The sequence below is a fragment of the Podarcis cretensis genome, assembly GCF_951804945.1.
Source record: "Podarcis cretensis genome assembly, chromosome: 17".
NCBI lineage: Eukaryota > Metazoa > Chordata > Lepidosauria > Squamata > Lacertidae > Podarcis > Podarcis cretensis.
The window spans coordinates 29289023-29309951 of record NC_137187.1 but is presented as its reverse complement, the minus strand read 5'-3'; the positions used below and the strand labels follow the sequence as shown (position 1 = coordinate 29309951).

At 45.4% G+C, this 20929-nt stretch overlaps 1 protein-coding gene and 1 long non-coding RNA gene across 2 annotated transcripts in view; one reads left to right on the top strand and one right to left on the bottom strand.

Moving 5' to 3' along the window:
• The window catches only part of LOC307206632, a 218908-nt gene that overhangs the window by 30277 nt on the left and 167702 nt on the right, over nucleotides 1–20929 (top strand). The window lies entirely within an intron of this gene.
• DMRT1 (doublesex and mab-3 related transcription factor 1) overlaps nucleotides 1–20929 on the bottom strand; it is a 60167-nt gene that overhangs the window by 31375 nt on the left and 7863 nt on the right. The window contains exon 3 of the mRNA XM_079959672.1: nucleotides 5701–5984. Within this exon, the coding sequence (XP_079815798.1) occupies nucleotides 5701–5984 (284 nt within the window). The remainder of the gene's footprint in view (nucleotides 1–5700; nucleotides 5985–20929) is intronic.

Genomic DNA, 20929 nt, shown 5'->3' with positions numbered 1-20929 from the left:
AGTCATTTTGGACTCACAGCTGTCCATGGAGGCGCAGGTCAATTCTGTGTCCAGGGCAGCTGTTTACCAGCTCCATCTGGTATGTAGGCTAAGATTCTCCCTGCCTGCAGACTGTCTCGCCAGAGTGGTGCATGCTCTGGTTATCTCCCACTTGGAATAATGCCATGTGCTCTATGCGAGGTTGCCTTTGAAGGTGACCCGGAAACTACAACTAATCCAGAATGCGGCAGCTAGACTAGGAACCGGGAGCGGCTGCCGAGACCATATAACACCAGTCCTGAAAGACCTGCACTGGCTCCCAGGACGTTTCCGGGCACAATTAAAAGTGTTGGTGCTGACTTTGAAAGCCCTAAACGGCCTCGTCCCGGTAGACCTGAAGGAGCGTCTCCACCCCCATCGTTCTGCCCGGACACTGAGGTCCAGCACCGAGGACCTTCTGGCGGTTTCCTCACTGCGAGAAGCAAAGCTACAGGGAACCAGGCAGAGGGTCTTCTTGGTGGTGGCACCTGCCCTGTGGAACATCCTCCCATGAGATGTCAAGGAAATAAACAACTACCTGACTTTTAGAGGACATCTGAAGGTAGCCCTGTTTAGGGAAGTTTTTAATGTTTGATATCTTTTTTTTATTACTATTATTAATATTCTGTTGGGAGCCACCCAGAGTTGCTGGGGAAACCCAGCCAGATGGGCGGGGTATACATAATATAGTATTATTATTATTATTATTATTACATGCGCCTGATGCTGGGAGTGGAGAGAATTGCTAGTCCCTGTGCTCATTCTCTCATAGTAGGGCAGCTTGCAAGGCTGGCATCTCCTTTGCTGATTCTGGAAAAATCCCAATTCTTCATTAACTGAGTCCGCAGGATTATCACAGTCAGACGCAGTCGATGCGTGGCAGCTTTCCCACACCCCAAAGCAGTGCCCTTTCTCATAGGTTAACTTGGGGTAGCTAACACCCAGCCTGCAGGCCTGATAGCCCCCTCTCCACAAATCTCGCTCCCCCACACCCTGCAAGACTTCACTGATTTGGTCAAAACTAGAAAATTACGGAGACACAGTGTGGAGGTGGACAGAGACGTTTCAACCTGTCCACCTAGTCCAAGACCCCAACGAGATATGCAAAGAGTCCCCTTTCCCAGTCATTGGATTGATAAGGTTGCAGGTTCTATTCTTGTGTTAAAGGGGGTTGGACTAGATGATCGCCAGAGGACCCTTCCAACTCTACAATTCTAAAATTCCATGATGTGTGTGCTTGGACAAGGATATGGAGCAGCCACCACCGGCATCCAGCCCCTGAAAGGCTGGCCAAGGCTAAATGCAGCCGCCAAGCAAAATAAATAAAATAAAATAAATTAGGCACCCCAGAGTCATTGAAACCGTGGGTCACTCAGAGCTTCAAAAGTTGGAATTTCCTGTGTTAAATTATGCTAAATTATTACTGCTAAGAACTGCGTGGAGCCACCAAATTTTAATCCTGAGACCTACCGGCAGACCTTTCCACCGTGAGGGGGGAAATAAATAAATGGTGACCTCCCCACCGTCTCCCTTGAATTCCAGGGTGGAAAACGCAAGCGCCATCTATATCTGTCCCCCCGTGATAGACAAACTTAATTAACCTTTGCTATTCTGTTCCAACCTACTGTTTAAGACAAAAGCGTTGACCCACAAACAATATGTTACCATCAGAATCTCAACTGCCGTGACATCAAGAGATATGGCCCTATCAGCACTATTGGAAAATAAACAGCCTAGATTAGCTTCCCCAAGAAATATGGATTATATTCATGTCACACTTGAGCTGTCAGAAACATTAGGTTACTTTTAGCATAAATCTGTATTGTGAAGGCTATAGCTTATAAATACAATGTAGGATTACGCTGTTGGCATGGCAAACCCAGAGCATTTTTAGATTCGCAACAGAATCCTCCAATAGCTGAATTTCTTATATAGCTCATAACAGGCCTTTTTTTTCTAGACTGGTCAAGGGTGGTTAAAAAGCAAAATCTGTTTCGCATTCAAATGGCAAATCAGCCTTCAAGCACTCTCTGTTGTCCCCTTTATTCACACAAAAGCACACTTCAGAAAAATAAAAATTAGGTGCAAGCCCTTTCAGGACATGGGCCAGGTTTGTATTTTGGAGGGAACCATGGTTAACAGCTAACCTTGGGTTAGGAGATCCTTCCAACTTCACTCCTCCACCAGGAAAGAGCAGCAGCAGCAGCAAGCCATGATCCTTGGCTTTGTACCGTGTCCAAACCAGGGTTTGCAAGTTTGTTGTTGTTGTGTTGTTTAGTTGTGTCTGACTCTTCGTGACCCCCTGGACCAGAGCACGCCAGGCACTCCTGTCTTCCACTGCCTCCCACAGTTTGGTCAAACTCATGCTGGTAGCTTCAAGAACACTGTCCAACCATCTCGTCCTCTGTTGTCCCCTTCTCCTTGTGCCCTCCATCTTTCCCAACATCAGGTCTTTTCCAGGGAGTCTTCTCTTCTCATGAGGTGGCCAAAGTATTGGAGTCTCGGCTTCAGGATCTGTCCTTCCAGTGAGCACTCAGGGCTGATTTCCTTCAGAATGGATCGGTTTGATCTTCTTGCAGTCCATGGGACTCTCAAGAGTCTCCTCCAGCACCATAATGCAAAAGCATCAATTTTTTGGCCATCAGCCTTCTTTATGGTCCACCTGTTGATCGCGGTCGATCGGTTGAACATGTCTGCCTTAACAGCAACTCTAACCTCTGGAAATAAGTCACCGTCTAAAGGTAAAGGGACCCCTGACCATTAGGTCCAGTCATGGCCAACTCTGGGGTTGTGGCGCTCATCTCGCTTTATTGGCCGAGGGAGCCGGTGTACAGCTTCCAGGTCACGTGGCCAGCATGACTAAGCCGCTTCTGGTGAACCAGAACAGCGCACGAAAACACCGTTTACCTTCCCGCCAGAGTGGTACCTGTTTATCTACTTGCACTGGTGTGCTTTCAAACTGCTAGGTTGGCAGGAGCTGGGACCAAACAACGGGAGCTCACCCAGTCGCGGGGATTCGAACAGCCAACCTTCTGATCGGCAAGCCCTAGGCTCTGGTTTAATCCACAGTGCCACCCGCGTCCCACAAGTCACCGTCTAGATTTCCACAAATCTGGTAAAGAAGTCTCCAGAGGAGCCCCGAGAAATGGAGATGCCCCCTTTGGTCATGCGAATATCCCTTTCCACCCATTGCAGCCCTCATTGTGGACAGAGGATGGAGACATTTTTGGAGACTCCCGTTGGAGGACTCTAAGGAGGGCAGAGGTGAGGAGGGCAGCATTTTCTTCGCTGGGGAGGCAGCTACTTTCAGAGACCACACTCCAAAGCGCTTAAAAGGATGCCGGTGGTGTTTTTTTAAAAATCCTTCACACACAAGTTGTTTAGGTCAACAAGCTCAACACCTCTTGTAATTAACAATGTAATATATCTCTCGGTACAGCCAATTAATTTTTCATTTTCGCTTTCCGTGGCAGTTGTTTTGCATCTTCTCCCTAATCACTGCCGCAGGAAGGAAATAGAGCTACCCAAAAGGGAACATGATGATTTATATTTGGGGTTTTTTATCATGTTACATTTAAAACATAAAGCTTCAGAGTCTTAATTCATAGCCAGCTAGTAATCCAAGGTTTAATGTCACAACCTTTTGGACTCCCTTTTCTTTGCCCGCTGTCCTTGGCTAGAAGAGAAACTTATTAAAGCTTCTACAATAATAAAGGTCATCTGCAGGGGAGACCTGACAGTTGAACCTCAAGGATAAAACTTTCAGCAGAAGGGTCCAGAATTCCCATTTAGGTAAGCTTTTTAAAGCTTGCTTAAAGGATTCCTGACTGCAGAAAGGGTGAAGATCCACATCACACATTGAAAGCATATGGTGTGTGTCCCCCTTTAAGGATTCTGGGAACTGTAGTTTGTTTTGGGTGCTGGGAAATGTAGCTCTGTGCTTTAAATATGTGTTGAATGGGTTTTAAAGGTGCGTGTTTTCTCTAAGGCTGCATACTCTGCAGAGGTTATCCCACAACACCTATTTCTGACAGCAGCTGAATGAACAAAAAGCATTGGAAAGAGATGTATTTCTAAGCCTACCACTTGGTTTTTGGAAACTGGGCAACTAACCCAGGGGTCAGCAAACTTTTTCAGCAGAGGGCTGGTCCACTGTCCATCAGACCTTGTGGGGGGCCGGACTATATTTTTTTTGGGGGGGGGGAATGAATGAATTCCTATGCCCCACAAATAACCCAGAGATGCATTTTAAATAAAAGCACACATTCTACTCATGTAAAAACATGCTGATTCCTGGACCGTCCGCGGGCCAGATTGAGAAGGCGATTGGGCCAGATCCGGCCCCCAGGCCTTAGGTTGCCTACCCCTGTAACCACAGGAAAAGTTAGTAGACCATAAGCCAAGAAGAAAGAAAACAAAACTTTCCCTACAATCAGAGCGACTGCTCATTGCCTTTGGTGAAAGGGGTTTGACAAGTTACCAAGCCCAATAAATATTATATCACGGCTGACTTAATACTTTGACATAATGTGACTCTTTAAAAAACAACAAATTATCTCCTATTTCCCTGTCTCTCTGCTACTTACTTATTTATAGGTTTGAGTTAGATGCACATTATCTATTTTATATTGTAACAAATATGGTAGATATTTATAGGCCACTTTGTAGTAATTGCTTATGTGTGAATCCTCTTCCCTGAGCATAAGGGGCATGCTGTGTTTTCTTTAAATGACACCTTGAACAAATCTTCGTTTATTTGTAAACTAAAAAAACAACAAATAGCAAATGGACCCTGAGATACAAAGTCACCCTGGATGCTTATCAGAGAGATATGAAATCGTATAAACTGAGGGTTGCCAACCCAGCACCCATGGGTGCCATGACACCCATGCAGACCTTTACCGACACCCCTGGGTGGAAGGCTCTATATTTTGAGCTTTCATTTTTCTAAAAATGTATGGCTCTTGCCCTCCTAGAAAGAAAGTTATGAAGCAAAATGTGCAGGCACCCTTCTGAGCAGTTGGTGCGAAATGAGAGGTGCCAGCCTGGCTGCTCTCTGCCAGTGTTTTTAGCCAATCTGAAACCAGAGCCATGATTTGACAGGAGAGTTATTTGGAATCCTAAAAAGCTGTTGTTTCTGACCCCTTTAATATACTTTTCCTGATTCTGTCTTATTTTTTGGCAACCCCTAGAACTGCCTGCTGGACCATAAAGAAGGCTGATCGCCAAAGAATTGATGCTTTTGAATTATGGTGCTGGAGGAGACTCTTGAGAGTCCCATGGACTGCAAGAAGATCAAACCAATCCATCCTGAAGGAAATCAGCCCTGAGTGCTCAATGGAAGGACAGATCCTGAAGCTGAGGCTCCAGTACTTTGGCCACCTCATGAGAAGAGAAGACTCCCTGAAAAAGACCCTGATGTTGGGAAAGATGGAGGGCACAAGGAGAAGGGGACGACAGAGGACGAGATGGTGTGACAGTGTTCTCGAAGCTACCAGCATGAGTTTGACCAAACTGTGGGAGGCAGTGGAAGACAGAAGTGCCTGGTGTGCTCTGGACCATGGGGTCACAAAGAGTCGGACATGACTAAACAACAACAACAACAGAACTGCCTGCAATTTCCGTTTTCTTTCCCTATCAGCCAGGATGCATCTTTCTCTAAGTAAGCAATCCATACCATACCTGCCACTGGTTTCCTGACTGGCTTGACATATAGGTCGCTGGGAGGCTCCGGAGGCTGTTTTTAACAGGGGACCCCACCAGTGGGCCCCCCATATCTCCAGGGGTGGCTTCGCTGGCCACAGCCATCTGGTACTGGGAGTAGTTGTAGAGGTTGTTGTAGTAAGGATACAGGGAGGGCTGGTAGAAGCTGCTGTAGTAAGTGGAGTCCACGACCAAGTCGGAGGCGCTCTCCAGGTGACCTCTGCTGGCCAGGGAAGGAAGGTCCGGGATCAGCATCCGGCCCTCTGCAAAGAACAGGGCAGGGAGGGAAAGAGAGCCGTTAGGAAACAGCAGGAGCAGCTGGCAAAAAACCACTTCTGATCTCTGAAGCATATTTGAAATTTGCAGAGAGAAAGGCTTGGCAGGAGCAGATGAGAGGGAAAGTCGACTCAAAAACAGGGCAGAATCAGAGGGATGTGATGAAACAGACCTGCTCTGTCCCCCTTCAGGTGTCAAAGGAAGGAAGGAAGGAAGGAAGGAAGGAAGGAGGGAGGGAGGGAGGGAGGGAGGGAGGAAAGAAAGAAAGAAAGAAAGAAAGAAAGAAAGAAAGAGGAGGAAGGGAGGGAGGGAGGGAGGGAGGGAAGGAAGGAAGGAAGGAAGGAAGGAAAGAAGAGGGAGGGAGGGAGGGAGGGAGGGAAGGAAGGAAGGAAGGAAGGAAGGAAGGAAGGAAGGAAGGAAAGAAAGAAGGAAGGAAGGAAGGGTGAGGGAAGGGAGGGAGGGAGGGAGGAGGGAAAGAAGAGTGAGTGAGTGAAGGGAGGAAGGAAGGGAGGGAAGAAGGAAAGAAAGAGGAGGGAAGGAAGGAAGGTCTTCTCACACATTAGAAACATGGTCACTGGCAATCATTCTGCACTCCTCAGTATTATTTATTATTGTTGCAGCCCTGCCTCCACCGCAAAGAGCTCAAGGCAGCGCACTTATGTGACATCCAATGCCCTTTTGAAATGTGTTGTGGGGGTGGTTATTGGGTTGTTTTTGTTTTTAGTTTGATTCAGTATTTTGTGTTTTTATATTGTGATTTTGTCTTGTGAACCACCCTGAGACCTGCAGTTATAAGGCGTCATATAATAATAATAATAATAATAATAATAATAATAATAATAATAGCCTGGTTTTATCCTCACAACACCCCTGGGAGGCAGGCCAGGCTGAGGCACAGTGTCTGGCTCCTTGTCACTCAATGAGTATCACTGGTTAAAAACCCTGCTGCCATGTAATGGAAAATACTGCTGCCCCCTCTTTTCAAAATTGTGTATCATTCTTCTACCCTAATGGTTCTCAGTAAGAAAGTTAGCTTTTTTATATATAGATGGGTTAAATCTGTTGATTTCAGCTAGATTTCCAAAGACTGGCACCATCTGATCCAAACAAGGAAATGCACTATGGGAAAACAACAAGTCTCAAACATCAATCCTAGAAATCAGCACTTTGCGTGGACAGTTCACTTCCTCTGGGTTTATACGTTCAGGCACAGAAAACTAACCCCAATGCCTTAAAGAATCATGTAACACATAAAAACAGCAAGCAGCCTTAATATTAGTTCTGATACAAGTTTACAAATACCAGTTCACATAAAACAACTAGGGCAAATACACCTGAGGGGCTTCATGCAAGTCAGGTTAGATTTGATTTAAATCACAATTTAAATCACAGTTTAAATCATTAGTCATTAAGACTTGATTTAAATCTTTTTTTTTTTTCACAGAAGGACTCATTCTTGCTGGTATAATCTTAATATTTACAACCAGACGAAAGTTTCATTTTTGGAATAATCAAAAGTAGTTTTTACAGTTATATCATATATATTTTTGGAATAATCAGTTACATCATAGAATCATAGAACTGTAGAGTTAGAAGGGACCCTGAGCATCATCTAGTCCAACCCCTTGCAATGCAGGAATATGCAGCTGGTCCATACAGGGATCGAACCTGCAACCTTGGTGTTATCAGCACCATGGTCTAACCAACTGAGCAAGTACTGATTTGGTTATACAGTGGTACCTCGGGTTAAGTACTTAATTCATTCCGGAGATCTGTTCTTAACTCAAAACTGTTCTTAACCTGAAGCACCACTTTAGTTAATGGGGCCTCCTGCTGCTGCCATGCTGCTTGAGCACAATTTCTGTTCTCATCCTGAAGCAAAGTTCTTAACCCGAGGTACTATTTCTGGGTTAGCAGAGTCTGTAACCTGAAGCATATGTAACCCGAGGTGCCACTGTACTATTAGAAGTACATTGACAGGTAATTATGAAATTATGGTGAGGTTTAATAAGTTACCTGTTTATATTTGGACAACTTTTCTGCTGTACTTTATTGGAGGGAGAAAAATAATCATTTCCTTAATAATAATTTAAACAATTTATTTAACTAAAACAATAACATTATAGCATATGTATCCATATTTGTTAACTGATGTGGTTAAACATTTATATATATATATATATATATATATATATATATATATATATATATATATATATATATAAAACTTGGGCTGAGTTTTAGCACTCCTGAAAAACTTAAAACATTCTTTCCTGATAAATAGCCTTTGGACTATAATGAAACTTAAATAGAAAATTATCTTTAGAAAGATTCCCCCCCCCCCCCGAGAGCATTTTATTTTAAAAATCCGATTTAAATTTTAAAAAATCCAATGTGAATTTTTAAAATCCCATTTTTTTTTTTTTTAAATCATTGATTTTTATCCACCCTGATGCAGCTGGGGAAATCATGCAGGGAGCAAGACAAAGCTCTCTCCAAAACAATCCATTTAGACCTCTGGCAAGAGGGACTTGCCAGTCTTCTAGTAGCCCACTGGGAAGGGAGATAAAGGCGAGGAAAGGGAGTGGTCCCACCAAGTGCCAGAATACGACCCCTGACAGATTACCTCCAAGGGATCATGGCCTTCAACCAGCATTTGCCAGCCACCTTTTGCACCAGGCCATCAGCCGTTGGCGACCAAGAGAAGATGCCTGGGTACCAGGATGGGCCTGATGTCTCCACTGTCTGGAAGCGCATGCCTGGGCATCTTTGGGTCTTGCCTGTTTTCACACACGAGCAACACATCCTGTAGAATTCGATTCGTGATATTTTATCTGCACAACCAGAATGAATTTCAGGAACCAAAAAAAGTCCTATGGAAAAATACGACTTTTGGTCGTATTGGTCCCAAAAATGGCAACTAGGCATTCATCACCTTGCCAACAAAGGTCCGTATAATTAAAGCTATGGTTTTCCCAGTAGTGATGTATGGAAGTGAGAGCTGGACCATCAAGAAGGCTGATCGCCGAAGAATTGATGCTTTCAAATTATGGTGCTGGAGGAGACTCTTGAGAGTCCCATGGACTGAGAGAAGATCAAACCTATCCATTCTGAAGGAAATCAGCCCTGAGTGCTCACTGGAAGGACAGATCCTGAAGCTGAGGTTCCAATACTTTGGCCACCTCATGAGAAAAGAAGACTCCCTGGAAAAGACACTGATGTTGGCAAAGATGGAGGGCACAAGGAGAAGGGGACGACAGAGGACAAGATGGTTGGACAGTGTTCTCGAAGCTACCAGCATGAGTTTGACCAACTGCAGGAGGCAGTGGAAGACCGGAGTGCTTGGCATGCTCTGGTCCATGGGGTCACGAAGAGTCGGACACGAGTAAACGACTAAACAACAACCCCGGTTTAAGGAGCCATTTGGCACCTAACTTATATATCCCAAGTTTCTAACACTGCCTTCAAGAGAAGAAAGGTTTCCCGATCCAGTTATAAATTATATGAACACATTCAGTAAGGTGTTGGGATTACCGTATTTTTCACCCTATAGGACGCACTTTTCCCCCTCCAAAAATGATGGGGAAATGTGTGTGTGTCCTATGGGGCGAATGCAGGCTTTCGCTGAAGCCTGGAGAGCGAGAGGGGTCGGTGCACACCGACCCCTCTCGCTCTCCAGGCTTCAGGAGAGCCCCAACGCCAGCCCCACAAGCTCGGGGGACAGCGGGGAGGTGGAACGCCGCCATCCTGCTGTCCCCCGACTTGGTTAGAAGGCTGGCGGGGGGGGAGAAGCCTGCTCCTTCACGTCACCAGCCCCGCAAACTCGGGGGACAGCGGGAGAGGTGCAGCGCGCCTTTCCCGCTGTACCCCCGACTTGGTTAGAAGGCTGGCGGCGGGGGGGGGGGGGGAAGCCTGCTCCTCCCCGTCGCCAGCCCCACAAACTCGGGGGACAGCTTCCCCCACCCCAGCCCTGCGCCTGGGGGGGAAAAAATAATTTCCCCCCCTTTATTTCCCCCCCAAAAAAATCTAGGTGCGTCCTATGGGCCGGTGCGTCCTATAGGGCGAAAAATACGGTATATGCCATTTTCTATTTTTTTTAATACTGCACACCCCAGGTTGGGGGTTGTTGCTTTGCAATTCTGTGTTGGGTTTGATCTCTTTTCGCATACGTTCAGGCATGGCATCACCAAACTCTAATATAATCTGATGAAAGCCCCTTGAGAAAACATGGAGGGGAGAGGAACTTCTTTTTGCTTCTTCTTTTGAGGCAAACTGCAGCACCATATTAGTAATGCATTAACTCCTAAAATGTCAATACTGCAATGTATTAAATATTTCAACAAAAATGCCACAGTTGAAATTAAAGGCCTTCTGCAATCAATAAACAAATCACTCCAGGCAACTTGTGGCTAATTCGCTTGCCATAAATCAAGATACTATATGCAGCGTGAGGACAGCATAGTATTTCAAGGCTAGCGCAGGGCTTGAAAAGTGCATAGCAAGGCAACATAAATTATGAGCAATCTAAATCTTCTTCCTTTCCAGAAAAAAGCTGGAGAACTCTCCGTTTGGGAAAGAAATAGACAATAGAGGGATAAATGCAGAAATGCATAAATTGCAACACAACAAACAGGGATTAAAAACTGTTGCTTCACAAAATAGTCAGGTTAAATACATGCGCTAGAGATCCCAGGCCCTGAGCTCTCGAGAGAAGCCGTTTTGGAGGGTCTGCCAGTGAACTCAGACAGGGCCTTTTCTGTGGTAGTGCCTTGCCAGTGGAACTCCCTCCCACCAGGCTGCCGATACATGAAGACTCATCTCTTCACCCAGGGAGTTGGGGACATTAATCGGCGTTGCCGATTCGAAATGGGGTCTGTTTCCTTCTGTTGGCTTGGTATGGTTTTTAGCCCTGGTTTCAACGTGTTATTGAGCTTTATACTTTTTTATAGTTTTAATAATGATCCCGGGCAGCATAGAAATATACTGAATGGCTAACACATCTGAAAACAAACCCCAGATGTCACGGGTGTGGAGAAAACCTTAAAAGAGTTTAAAGCTTTTGAGATCAGAGGGAAGCTTTAAGTTTCATTTGTTCAATTAATGTATTTATATGTAGCTTTAAAATTCAGGGTTCTGGGCATTGAAATTTGCACAGGAAGAGAAGGGAGATCTTCGGTCAGGCACAGGCAAACTCGGCCCTCCAGATTTTTTTTTGAGACTACAATTCCCATCATCCCTGACCACTGGTCCTGTTAGCTAAGGACGATGGGAGTTGTAGTCCCAAAACATCTGGAGGGCCGCGTTTGCCTATGCCTGTCTTTGGTGTTGTTGACTTTATCAATAAAGTAAAAAAATAATAATCAAGATTTCAGCTGTTGGGGGAAGAATCTGTTTTTAACACTGTGACTCAGTTCTCCCTGTTTTAAGATCCTTAGGCAGAACATTTGCTACCTTCCCCACTGCATTCCTACATGTGAAAATCAGCTGTCTCTTTCATTCCAGATCAATGCCTCATTATTGATCCTCCATGTTCTACAAAAGCCTTTCGGCCATATGGCATATTAACTTACGGCAGTGAGCAATAATTCGTTTCAGAAGAGAGTGTGTATTCCTAGAGAAAGTCTAGCTGTGGGGTCAGCTATAAAATAAGTAAACCTAATGGAGAAGTTTCCAGCAACTGGCATTCAGAACCATCCTGCCTCTCACTCAGCAGACAGGTTACAAATCAACCCCAAAACAGGAATTTGAGCGAATGAAAGGGGAGGTGTTAGCAATTAGTGTCAAAGATCCAAAACGAACTAAAAACACATAGCTCAATGACGTGAGGAAATAGTTAACTCTTGGGCTCTTGTAAGCATCGTCTGGAGTCAAAATAGTTGTGGCCAGGGCAACAAAGGAGTTGCTGGAGACCTTAGTAATCCCTAAGTAGGTTATCAGGTTCTGAGGGCAATGGTGTTTTTTCTCGATGTCCCACATGGATCGCTGCTGTGTGTGCTATGGTCAACAAACACCACTATTGCCTCATTGTTGTTTAGTCGTTTACTTGTGTCCGACTCTTTGTGACCCTATGGACCAGAGCACGCCAGGCACTTCTGTCTTCCACTGCCTCCCGCAGTTTGGTCAAACTCATGCTGGTAGCTTCGAGAACACTGTCCAACCATCTTGTCCTCTGTCGTCCCCTTCTCCTTGTGCCCTCCATCTTTCCCAGCATCAGGGTCTTTTCCAGGGAGTCTTCTCTTCTCATGAGGTGGCCAAAGTCTTGGAGCCTCAGCTTCAGGATCTGTCCTTCCAGTGAGCACTCAGGGCTGATTTCCTAAAGAATGGATAGGTTTTATCTTCTTGCAGTCCATGGGACTCTCAAGAGTCTTCTCCAGCACCATAATTCAAAAGCATCAATTCTTTGGCGATCAGCCTTCTTCTTTATGGTCCAGCTCTCACTTCCATACATTTCTACTGGGAAAACCATAGCTTTAATTACACGGACCTTTGTCAGAAAGGTGATGCCTCTGCTTTTTAAGATGCTGTCTAGGATTATCATTGCATTGCCTCATTACGACTTGACAATCCTTGGACTTTACGATACTAATACATACAGAAGATACGATATGTTGCCATCAGGAACTGTGCTTTTTGATATGATGATTAAAATTACAGTTTTATTACATACCATGTTATGTAACTTTACAGCTAGTTACGTGTGTGTTGTGGTGTGTGCTATGGAGTGTGGAGTTCATGCGAGTTTGTGTGAAATCCCTAAATCAGATTAATCAACCAAATGGTGTGGCTTCTCTGAATGACCGAGCTGGCTAGCTACCATTGCAAACACGAGGAGACAGGGAGGAGATAGTACACCCATCTTGAAACACCTCATGGAAGATGGAGCAAGCTTGTTTTCTCCTGCTCTGGGAGGTAGGACTCGAACCCATGGCTTCAAGTTACAAGGAAGGAGATTCCGGATAAACATCAGGAACAGCTTTCTGAGGGTGATAACTGTTCAACTGTAGAACAGATTCCCTTGGGAGGTGGTGGACCCTCCTCCCTTGGAGTTTTTCAAGCAGAGGTTGGACAGCCGTCTATCATGGATGCTTCAATTCCTGCACTGCAGCAGGTTGGACTAGATGACTTTGGGGTCCCTTTCCAACTCTTCAATTCTATGCTAAGCTGGACAGGGACACTGAGTGTCTGCTCCTCCTGGTCTCCTGTTCTGCACATTTGGATGGCAATGTTAAGGCACTGTTTGCATGGGAATTCACAGAACCCCAGATCTGAGATGGAAGCCTTTGAATTCAGAATTGCCAACACTAAGACTGTTTGGTAAAGTTGCAATATAAGAAGAAGAAAAAACCCCGCAATCTGACTGAGTACCAAGACTGATCTTGACTCATCCATTTCCCAGCATGCTCCCCCCCCCCGGCTTTGAAGCATCCTCCCTCCCTCCATAACAGACCTGCCTGTACTTCGGGCTGCAGCAACCGGCTGCTGCTGAGGTCAGACAAGAGCCTTGAATTGAGGCTGCTGTGAAACAACTCCCTAAAGTCATAATCAGAAACCGGGGGAACAATATGTGTTTCTCCCACCAGACCTATCATGACAGAGCAATTCTTGTTGCTGAGCCCCTCGCTGCCAGCATTTTCCGGAGGCAAAATCAAGGCTGCGATTCCCAACAGCAGCGTGGGGAGAAAGGGGGGGGGGGCCCGCAGAAGCTTCCCACCACCACCACCTATAAGCCTTGCCTTTAATTAAAACAAAATAAAACCAATTCTCCTTGCAACTTGTGCTGTTTCAGTGCTGAACTTGTAGCTTACCATAAAGTTAATGTACTACGCAATATTCATTCGACTAGGCTGGGTGTGTGTGTGTGTGTGTTTTTTCCACCCCCAAAAAGAGCCATTATCTGTAATTACCCATTACCAGGCATAATTATTTCTCCTGGGCTGCTCTACAACCCCCAGGATTTGATGCAGTTACAGCTCACTGCATTATGTTATCAAGGAAGCTTTTTTGACCTTTAAGAGCTCTACTCTCCCTACATACAAAAGTGGGCAGTAAATTGTTTAAGCGTGTGATTTATCCTGGGGGCCCCACTCGGGTGTGCTGCATTGCTCAGGAGTCAGAAATGTTACTTGTACCTACTGCCAAATGTTCGGGGCAGGACAAGACACCTTCCAGAATTGTTCGCGTCGAACATCCGCATTTGTGCTACTGGTCCAATGTGTGTTTTCGTCACACCTCAAGCTAAAGGTCAGGGACTTTTCAAATGTTTAAATTGCACACAGAATGACACATGGGCAACAGCGCACGGGGCAAAGGATTCAAGTATCTCTCCCACCCGCAAAACACCTGGCAGTCCAGCTAGCAAGTCAGCTGCAAGGCGATCAAAATATATTTTCCCTGCCAAGCTCAACTCAAGCTGGGCTGCACCTTAACATTATCCACTCCAGACACGTCCCACGTTAAAAATCTGCAATTCTGCAAATGCATGCAGAAGAAGATATTCCTTGTTCAATCTTAGTAGCCTAATATGAATACATGAAGACATGGTGTTGCCGTAAGACAAAAATTCCATTAGAGGAGAAATTAAATAGAATCAGTGTTCACTATCCCGTAGGCAGCAAAGTAAGAGGCTGCTGGTTTTATATAGTGTCTTGGCTTACGGTATATATGCATGGAATATATACCGGGAGGCAGGTGGCGCTGGGGTCTAAACCATTGAGCCTCTTGGGCCTGCCGATCAGAAGGTTGGCGGTTTGAATCCCTGTGACGGGGTGAGCTCCTGTTGGTCTGTCCCAGCCCCTGCCAACCTAACAGTTCAAAAGCACACCAGTGCAAGCAGATAAATAGGTACCGCAGCGGCGGGAAGGTAATCGGCGTTTCTGTGCACTCTGGTTTCCATCACGATGTCCCGTTGGGACAGAAGCGTTTTAGTCCTGCTGGCCACATGACCTGGAAAGTTGTCTGTGGACAAATGCCGGCTCCCTCGGCCTGAAGCAGAGATGGGTGGCGCACCCTATAGTCAAATTTGACTGGACTTAACCATCCAGGGGTCCTTTAAAGTAAAGGTAAAGGGACCCCTGACCATTAGGTCCAGTCATGGCTGACTCTGGGGTTGCAGCGCTCATCTCGCTTTACTGGCCAAAGGAGCCAGCATACAGCTTCCGGGTCATGTGGCCAGCATGACTAAGCTGCTTCTGGCAAACCAGAGCAGTGCACGGAAACGCCGTTTACCTTCCCGCCGGAGTGGTACCCATTTATCTACTTGTACTTCATGCTTTTGAACTGCTAGGTTGGCAGGAGCAGGGACTGAGCAACGGGAGCTCATTGCGGGGATTTGAACTGCTGACCTTCTGATTGGCAAGCCCTAGGCTCTATGGTTTAGACCACAGCGCCACCCGCGTCCTTCCAGGGATCCTTTACCTTTTCCTTATATGGAATAAAACAGCATGACACTCCTTCCTGGGCCAGGTCCCTATTTAAAAAGGCACTTTTGCACTTGCTAGTTCTTGCTCCATCATGATCTCTTCTCTCCACGACCAACCTGGTCACCGTCCAACAAAGCAAAGCAACCAATGACAATTTCCTTTGAAACTCCAAAGAAAATATGTGATATTCAGGCCATAGCAGTGCTGTTTCTGTGACTATTATCAGGTACCCATGCAAGGCCTATTGGCAAGAGAGAAGAGAGCCGTCTGTGGGCGGACACTGGCTTTATCTAGAAAGACGTCAATGGCTTCAGCTCAAGTGTTTCTCAAGGTTTATCCCTTCTGCCGGGAACAACGCTCAGTTGTGTTTTAAATAGAGTGGAAAAATGAAGAGCCTTTCCCCCACGCCCATCAGCGATAAGTTGGCACCTCCGCCGACTGCAGTCACCGTCTCCAGGAATGAGCTGCTTCCCATTATATCATTGCTTCTACTAATTGTATCAAGGTGTCAGAGTTCTCCCATTAGGGATCGCCGTACAACGTAATTACTGAGCAATTAGGCACCGCAGATTAGCACCCCCCCCGGCACATCAGGGAATTTAAAAACAGTTTCCACATGGCTCTCGTAAACCCAATAAAGTAAACCTGATGTCATTGCTATCTTGGGTTGATGGCAAGTGGGTAGTCCTGTCTGTATGTCAAACTTGGTCCACATGGGGTGGGGAAAATTGGGCACACTGGACAGACCCAGTTCTCCCTAAATCTCCCCACAATGGTTCCAATGAAAATCTAGGGCTGGGGAAAAGAGGTATGCATGAAACCAGAAGGGTTTCCAAATCCAATATACGTCCATATTATTGGCAGCTGTTCTGCTCTACCTGCCTGGGAAGACAGGTGAACTAATACCAGTGTACTGGAAGAAGCAAAGACCACCAGTGTTGAAGCAATGATTCTTCAACATCAACTTCGTTGGACTAGTCATGTTGTGCAGATGCCTGATTATCATCTTCCAAAGCGACTCCTCTATTCCAAACTTAAAAATGGAAAGTGCAATGCTGGTGGTCAACAAAAGAGGTTTAAAGACACTCTCAAGGCAAATCTAAAAAAAATGTAGTATAAACACTGACAACTGGGAAACACTGGCCTGTGAGTGCTCCAATTGGAGAACAGCCTTTACCAAAGGTGTCATGGGCTTTGAAGACACTCGAACTCAGGACGCAAGGGAGAAACGTGCTAAGAGGGAGGCATGCTTGGCAAATCCACACCGTGATCAACTCCCACGTGGAACCAATGTCCCCACTGTGGAAGGACGTGTGGATCCAGAATTGGCCTCCACAGTCACTTACGGACTCATTGTTCAAACCGTGTTTATGGAAGTCAATCTTACTCGGCTACGAGTGATCCCCAAAGAAGACGCAGCCTGAAATAGGAAAGGGTACTTTTCAACCTAGTTCTGCCATTGCTGCAGCAACAGAAAATCCTTGATGTTTGGCCCATGCAATGCCAAAACTAAACGTTATGCCTAGTTCCATCATCTGCCGGCAAGAAGTACCAGTGTGGCCTTCTCCTTTCTAGCCAGTTTCCCACTCAAAATCAAAACCTGTCCCAAAAGTAAAACATATGGGGACTAGCGTGTGTTACACGATGTGCTACATGGTGGGGAAGATAAATGACAGAGCCACACGTAAACTGAACCCTAAGGGTGTTGTTGTCATCAAGTAGACTACGAGTGCAAGACCATTTGGATATTCTGGAAATTAAGATTTGTAAGGTAAGGCAACAGAAAAGCCCAGCAATAATGCCTCTTACAATCCCAAAGCAAAAAAAACCACAACAGCAACCAAAAAACCTACAGGGGGAGAAACAAAATCAGCGTGGTTACAATCAGAATGGAACAAATTTCATTAAGGGAATATCAAAGGCAATATTGAGAGGGGAGTATGAGCTGTTCAAGTATCTGCAAGCGAAGGCCTTGGAGAAAATACGACTAGGATAAAATCATTATAGCTCACACTAAAAATAAACTAAGGGAGGTGGCAACTGATAGGAACTCACAAGAGGCCACTTCATTAGGAGCAACATGATGAAAGAAGCCCAGGTGGTTTCTAAAAAGCAGAAAATGGCAAGGCAGGGAACATCCCGCTCAAAGCTGAAATAAAGCAGACGGGGGCAATGGGTGAGCTTTGCAGCTCAGAGCCGCTGATGAGAAAAAGCAAAAACTGATGAGAGAGCCAAGTTACAAATGCAAAGAATTTGCATTTGGAAGTGACACTAAAAACAAAAGATAGTTTAAAATGTGATCAGCAATCAAACTTACGCTCCATCCAAGAAATACATTTATCTCTCTATGCTTTCCCTTTGCTCAGAATTAATCACAATCAATTTAAAACAGAATCAGCTTTCTTCCTTTTTTGCAAAGCGGTCCCGGGTGATATGGGCGCAGTAGAAATAATAAATTAGTATTATAAATTAGTATTATATGGCCGATCCTGGCACTCTGAGAACGGTGCCAATGACTGAGTGAGGCAACATTCACTACTAATCAGCTCAATGTAATCAATTAAAAAATTCTCAGGCCCAATTAAAATATTGGGCACTATTAACGGCTACTACCTCTTACTCCTCGTAGTTACCTCGTCTGTTCTACAAACAGTGTGTAGAGGGCCGAAACTAAACTTTCCAGCAACTGGTGAAAAACCTTTTCTTTGTTCTTGTTGCCTTTTTCGCTTCTCTGGCATGCCTACTCAGAAGTGAGCCCCTCTAGGTTCAATGGGAAAATGTGCACAGACTCCAGTCCAAAGAGGCCAAGTAAGAGATTGCCTTTAGCTCTGCAAAGCACTCCAGGGCTTTCCATACTTGTGTCTCCAGCTGCTTCTGAACTACTCCCATCATCCCTAGCTAGCAGGACCAGTGGTCAGGGATTATGGGAACTGTAGTCCAAAAAAAAATATTTAGCTTGAGAACCAGGTTTGGAAAGCCCTGCACTTGCTGCTCACACCCAAGTATTGCTGAAAAGGGATTGCGTTTGGACGTTACAATTGCAAAAACCTCCAGCTAGCTTTGGCATTGTCAGTGGATGTGTGCGCATCATGCAATTACAGCGCGTCTTTCTCTTCAAGGAATCTGTAGAGATAGCACTCCCAGGACTCTTAACAAACCCTGTGTGGAGGAGGGAATGTGCTTCAGACATGTGGCATGTGTGAAGTGCCCCACAGCCCTAAGGTCATTCCAAGTCTTCCCCATTGCAAAGTATTGCTTACAAATGCAGAACATTTGGAACAAATAGTATAAACACCATCTCCAACTCCTTGAAAGGTTCCATCAACGGGTTCTCCGAATTTTTTTGCACATCGCTTGGGAAGACAGGCAAACTAATGTCAGTGTACTGGATGAAGCAAAGATCACCAGTGTCGAAGCAATGATTCTTCAACATCAACTTCGTTGGACTGGTCATGTTGTTCGGATGCCTGATTATCGTCTTCCAAAGCAACTACCGTACTCTATTCCGAACTTAAAAATGGAAAGCGCAATGCTGGTGGTCAACAAAAGAGGTTTAAAGACACTCTCAAGGCAAATCTAAAAAAAAGTAGTATAAACACTGACAACTGGGAAACACTGGTGTGCAAGCGCTCCAGTTGGAGAACAGCCTTTACCAAAGGTGTCATGGACTTTGAAGACACTCGAACTCAAGACGCAAGGGAGAAACGTGCTAAGAGGAAGGCATGCTTGGCAAATCCACACCGCGATCAACTCCCGCCCAGAAACCAATGTCCCCCACTGTGTGGTTCCAGAATTGGCCTCCACAGTCAAGTACGGACTCATGGTTAAAACCGTGTTTATAGAAGACAATCTCACTGGGCTACGAGGGATTGCCAAAGAAGAACCATAAAGGATGCAACCACAGCATCTCTTACTAGTGGCCATCTAGCCTTGAGTATCTCCATCATCTTCATAGGCAGTCTGTTCCACTGGATGAACAGCTCATACCATTAAGTTGGTTCCCCCCCCCCCAATGTTTAGATGAAATTTGCTTCCCTGCTCATTCTTCCCCCTGCAGCAACGCATAACATGCCTGGCCCATCTTCTCTGACAACCCTTAATGTATATAAGTTTGCTATCATCTACAACTTATCTTCTCCAGAGCAAGCACCCACAGCTCCTGCTTTTCTTCCAGACCCTCCGACAATCCATTCACCCTCATTCGGACACAGCCCAGTTTGGTCTATTGCACACAAAGTTGAATATGGCTAATCAGCTACCTTTGGCCGGGGTGGTAAGCAGAAATATATAACCTCTGCAAGTCTAAATAGTTGGCTTCAGCACCACCCCAGGCAATTATCTTAAATCCCTCCAGCAATGATGCTTGAAGAACTTCCTTTCCCCCATGCAGGCCATTCAACTGCCTAATTGCATTTCTAGTTAGGAAAGGAAGTGTCTTTTAATTAAATTATTTTCCTTGTACTTTTAGGTTTTTTTTCAGTTTCAAGCCACTGCTCTTTGTTATTGCCTCAAACACTGTAAATAATCCCTCCCCCTCTTCCCTATTATTACCTCTCAAATATTTATAGACTGTTATATCAACCCGCAGTCTCTTTTTCTACAAGCTGTACATCATTTTTGTCACCCGTCTCTTGATCTGCTCAGATTTATCTATGCCCACCTTTCATAATAAGATATTCCAAAAAAACAAAACAAAAAAACAACAACAACAAAAACAGCAACTCAGGGCTGGATTCCAAAGTAGGATTTCAAGAAAACTAGAGAGAAACTGGGCGAGACTCAATCTGTTTTTGTTATTTATTTTGTACAAATTGTACCCTGGACGAACTGTACGGTGGCTTTAAGGCTCAGGTCTAGCAGACTCCATTTGTTCTCCTTAGCCAGGAACTCTGGAATCGGTGTTTTCAAGGAGCTGATTAAAAGACCGAGGGATGGGACAACATGTACCACTTCCGAACATCCACAGAGGACCACATGTTCAGAGTCAATATGGCAAGAAAGAAAAGGGCTGAGAGACAAGTCTTCTCAATGACATCTTAATAATCACGTTAAAAGTCTGATTTTCAACCCACTAATTCCCCATGTGCATATCTGGGGCAAGGGATGCGGGTGGCGCTGTGGGTTAAACCACAGAGCCTAGGACTTGCCGATCAGAAGGTCAGCGGTTCGAATCCCCGCAACGGGGTGAGCTCTCATTGCTCAGTCCCTGCTCCTGCCAAACTAGCAGTTCAAAAGCATGTCAAAGTGCAAGTAGATAAATGGGTACTGCTCCGGTGGGAAGGTAAACGGCGTTTCTGTGCAGTGCTCTGGTTCGCCAGAAGTGGCTTAGTCATGCTGCCCACATGACCTGGAAGCTGTACGCCGGCTCCCTCGGCCAATAAAGCAAGATGAGCGCCGCAACCCCAGAGTCGGTCACAACTGGACCTAATGGTCAGGGGTCCCTTTACTTTATATCTGGGGCAACAAAGTTCCATGAGGACTAGAACCACGTGCCCTTTAAATGCCCAATGTTA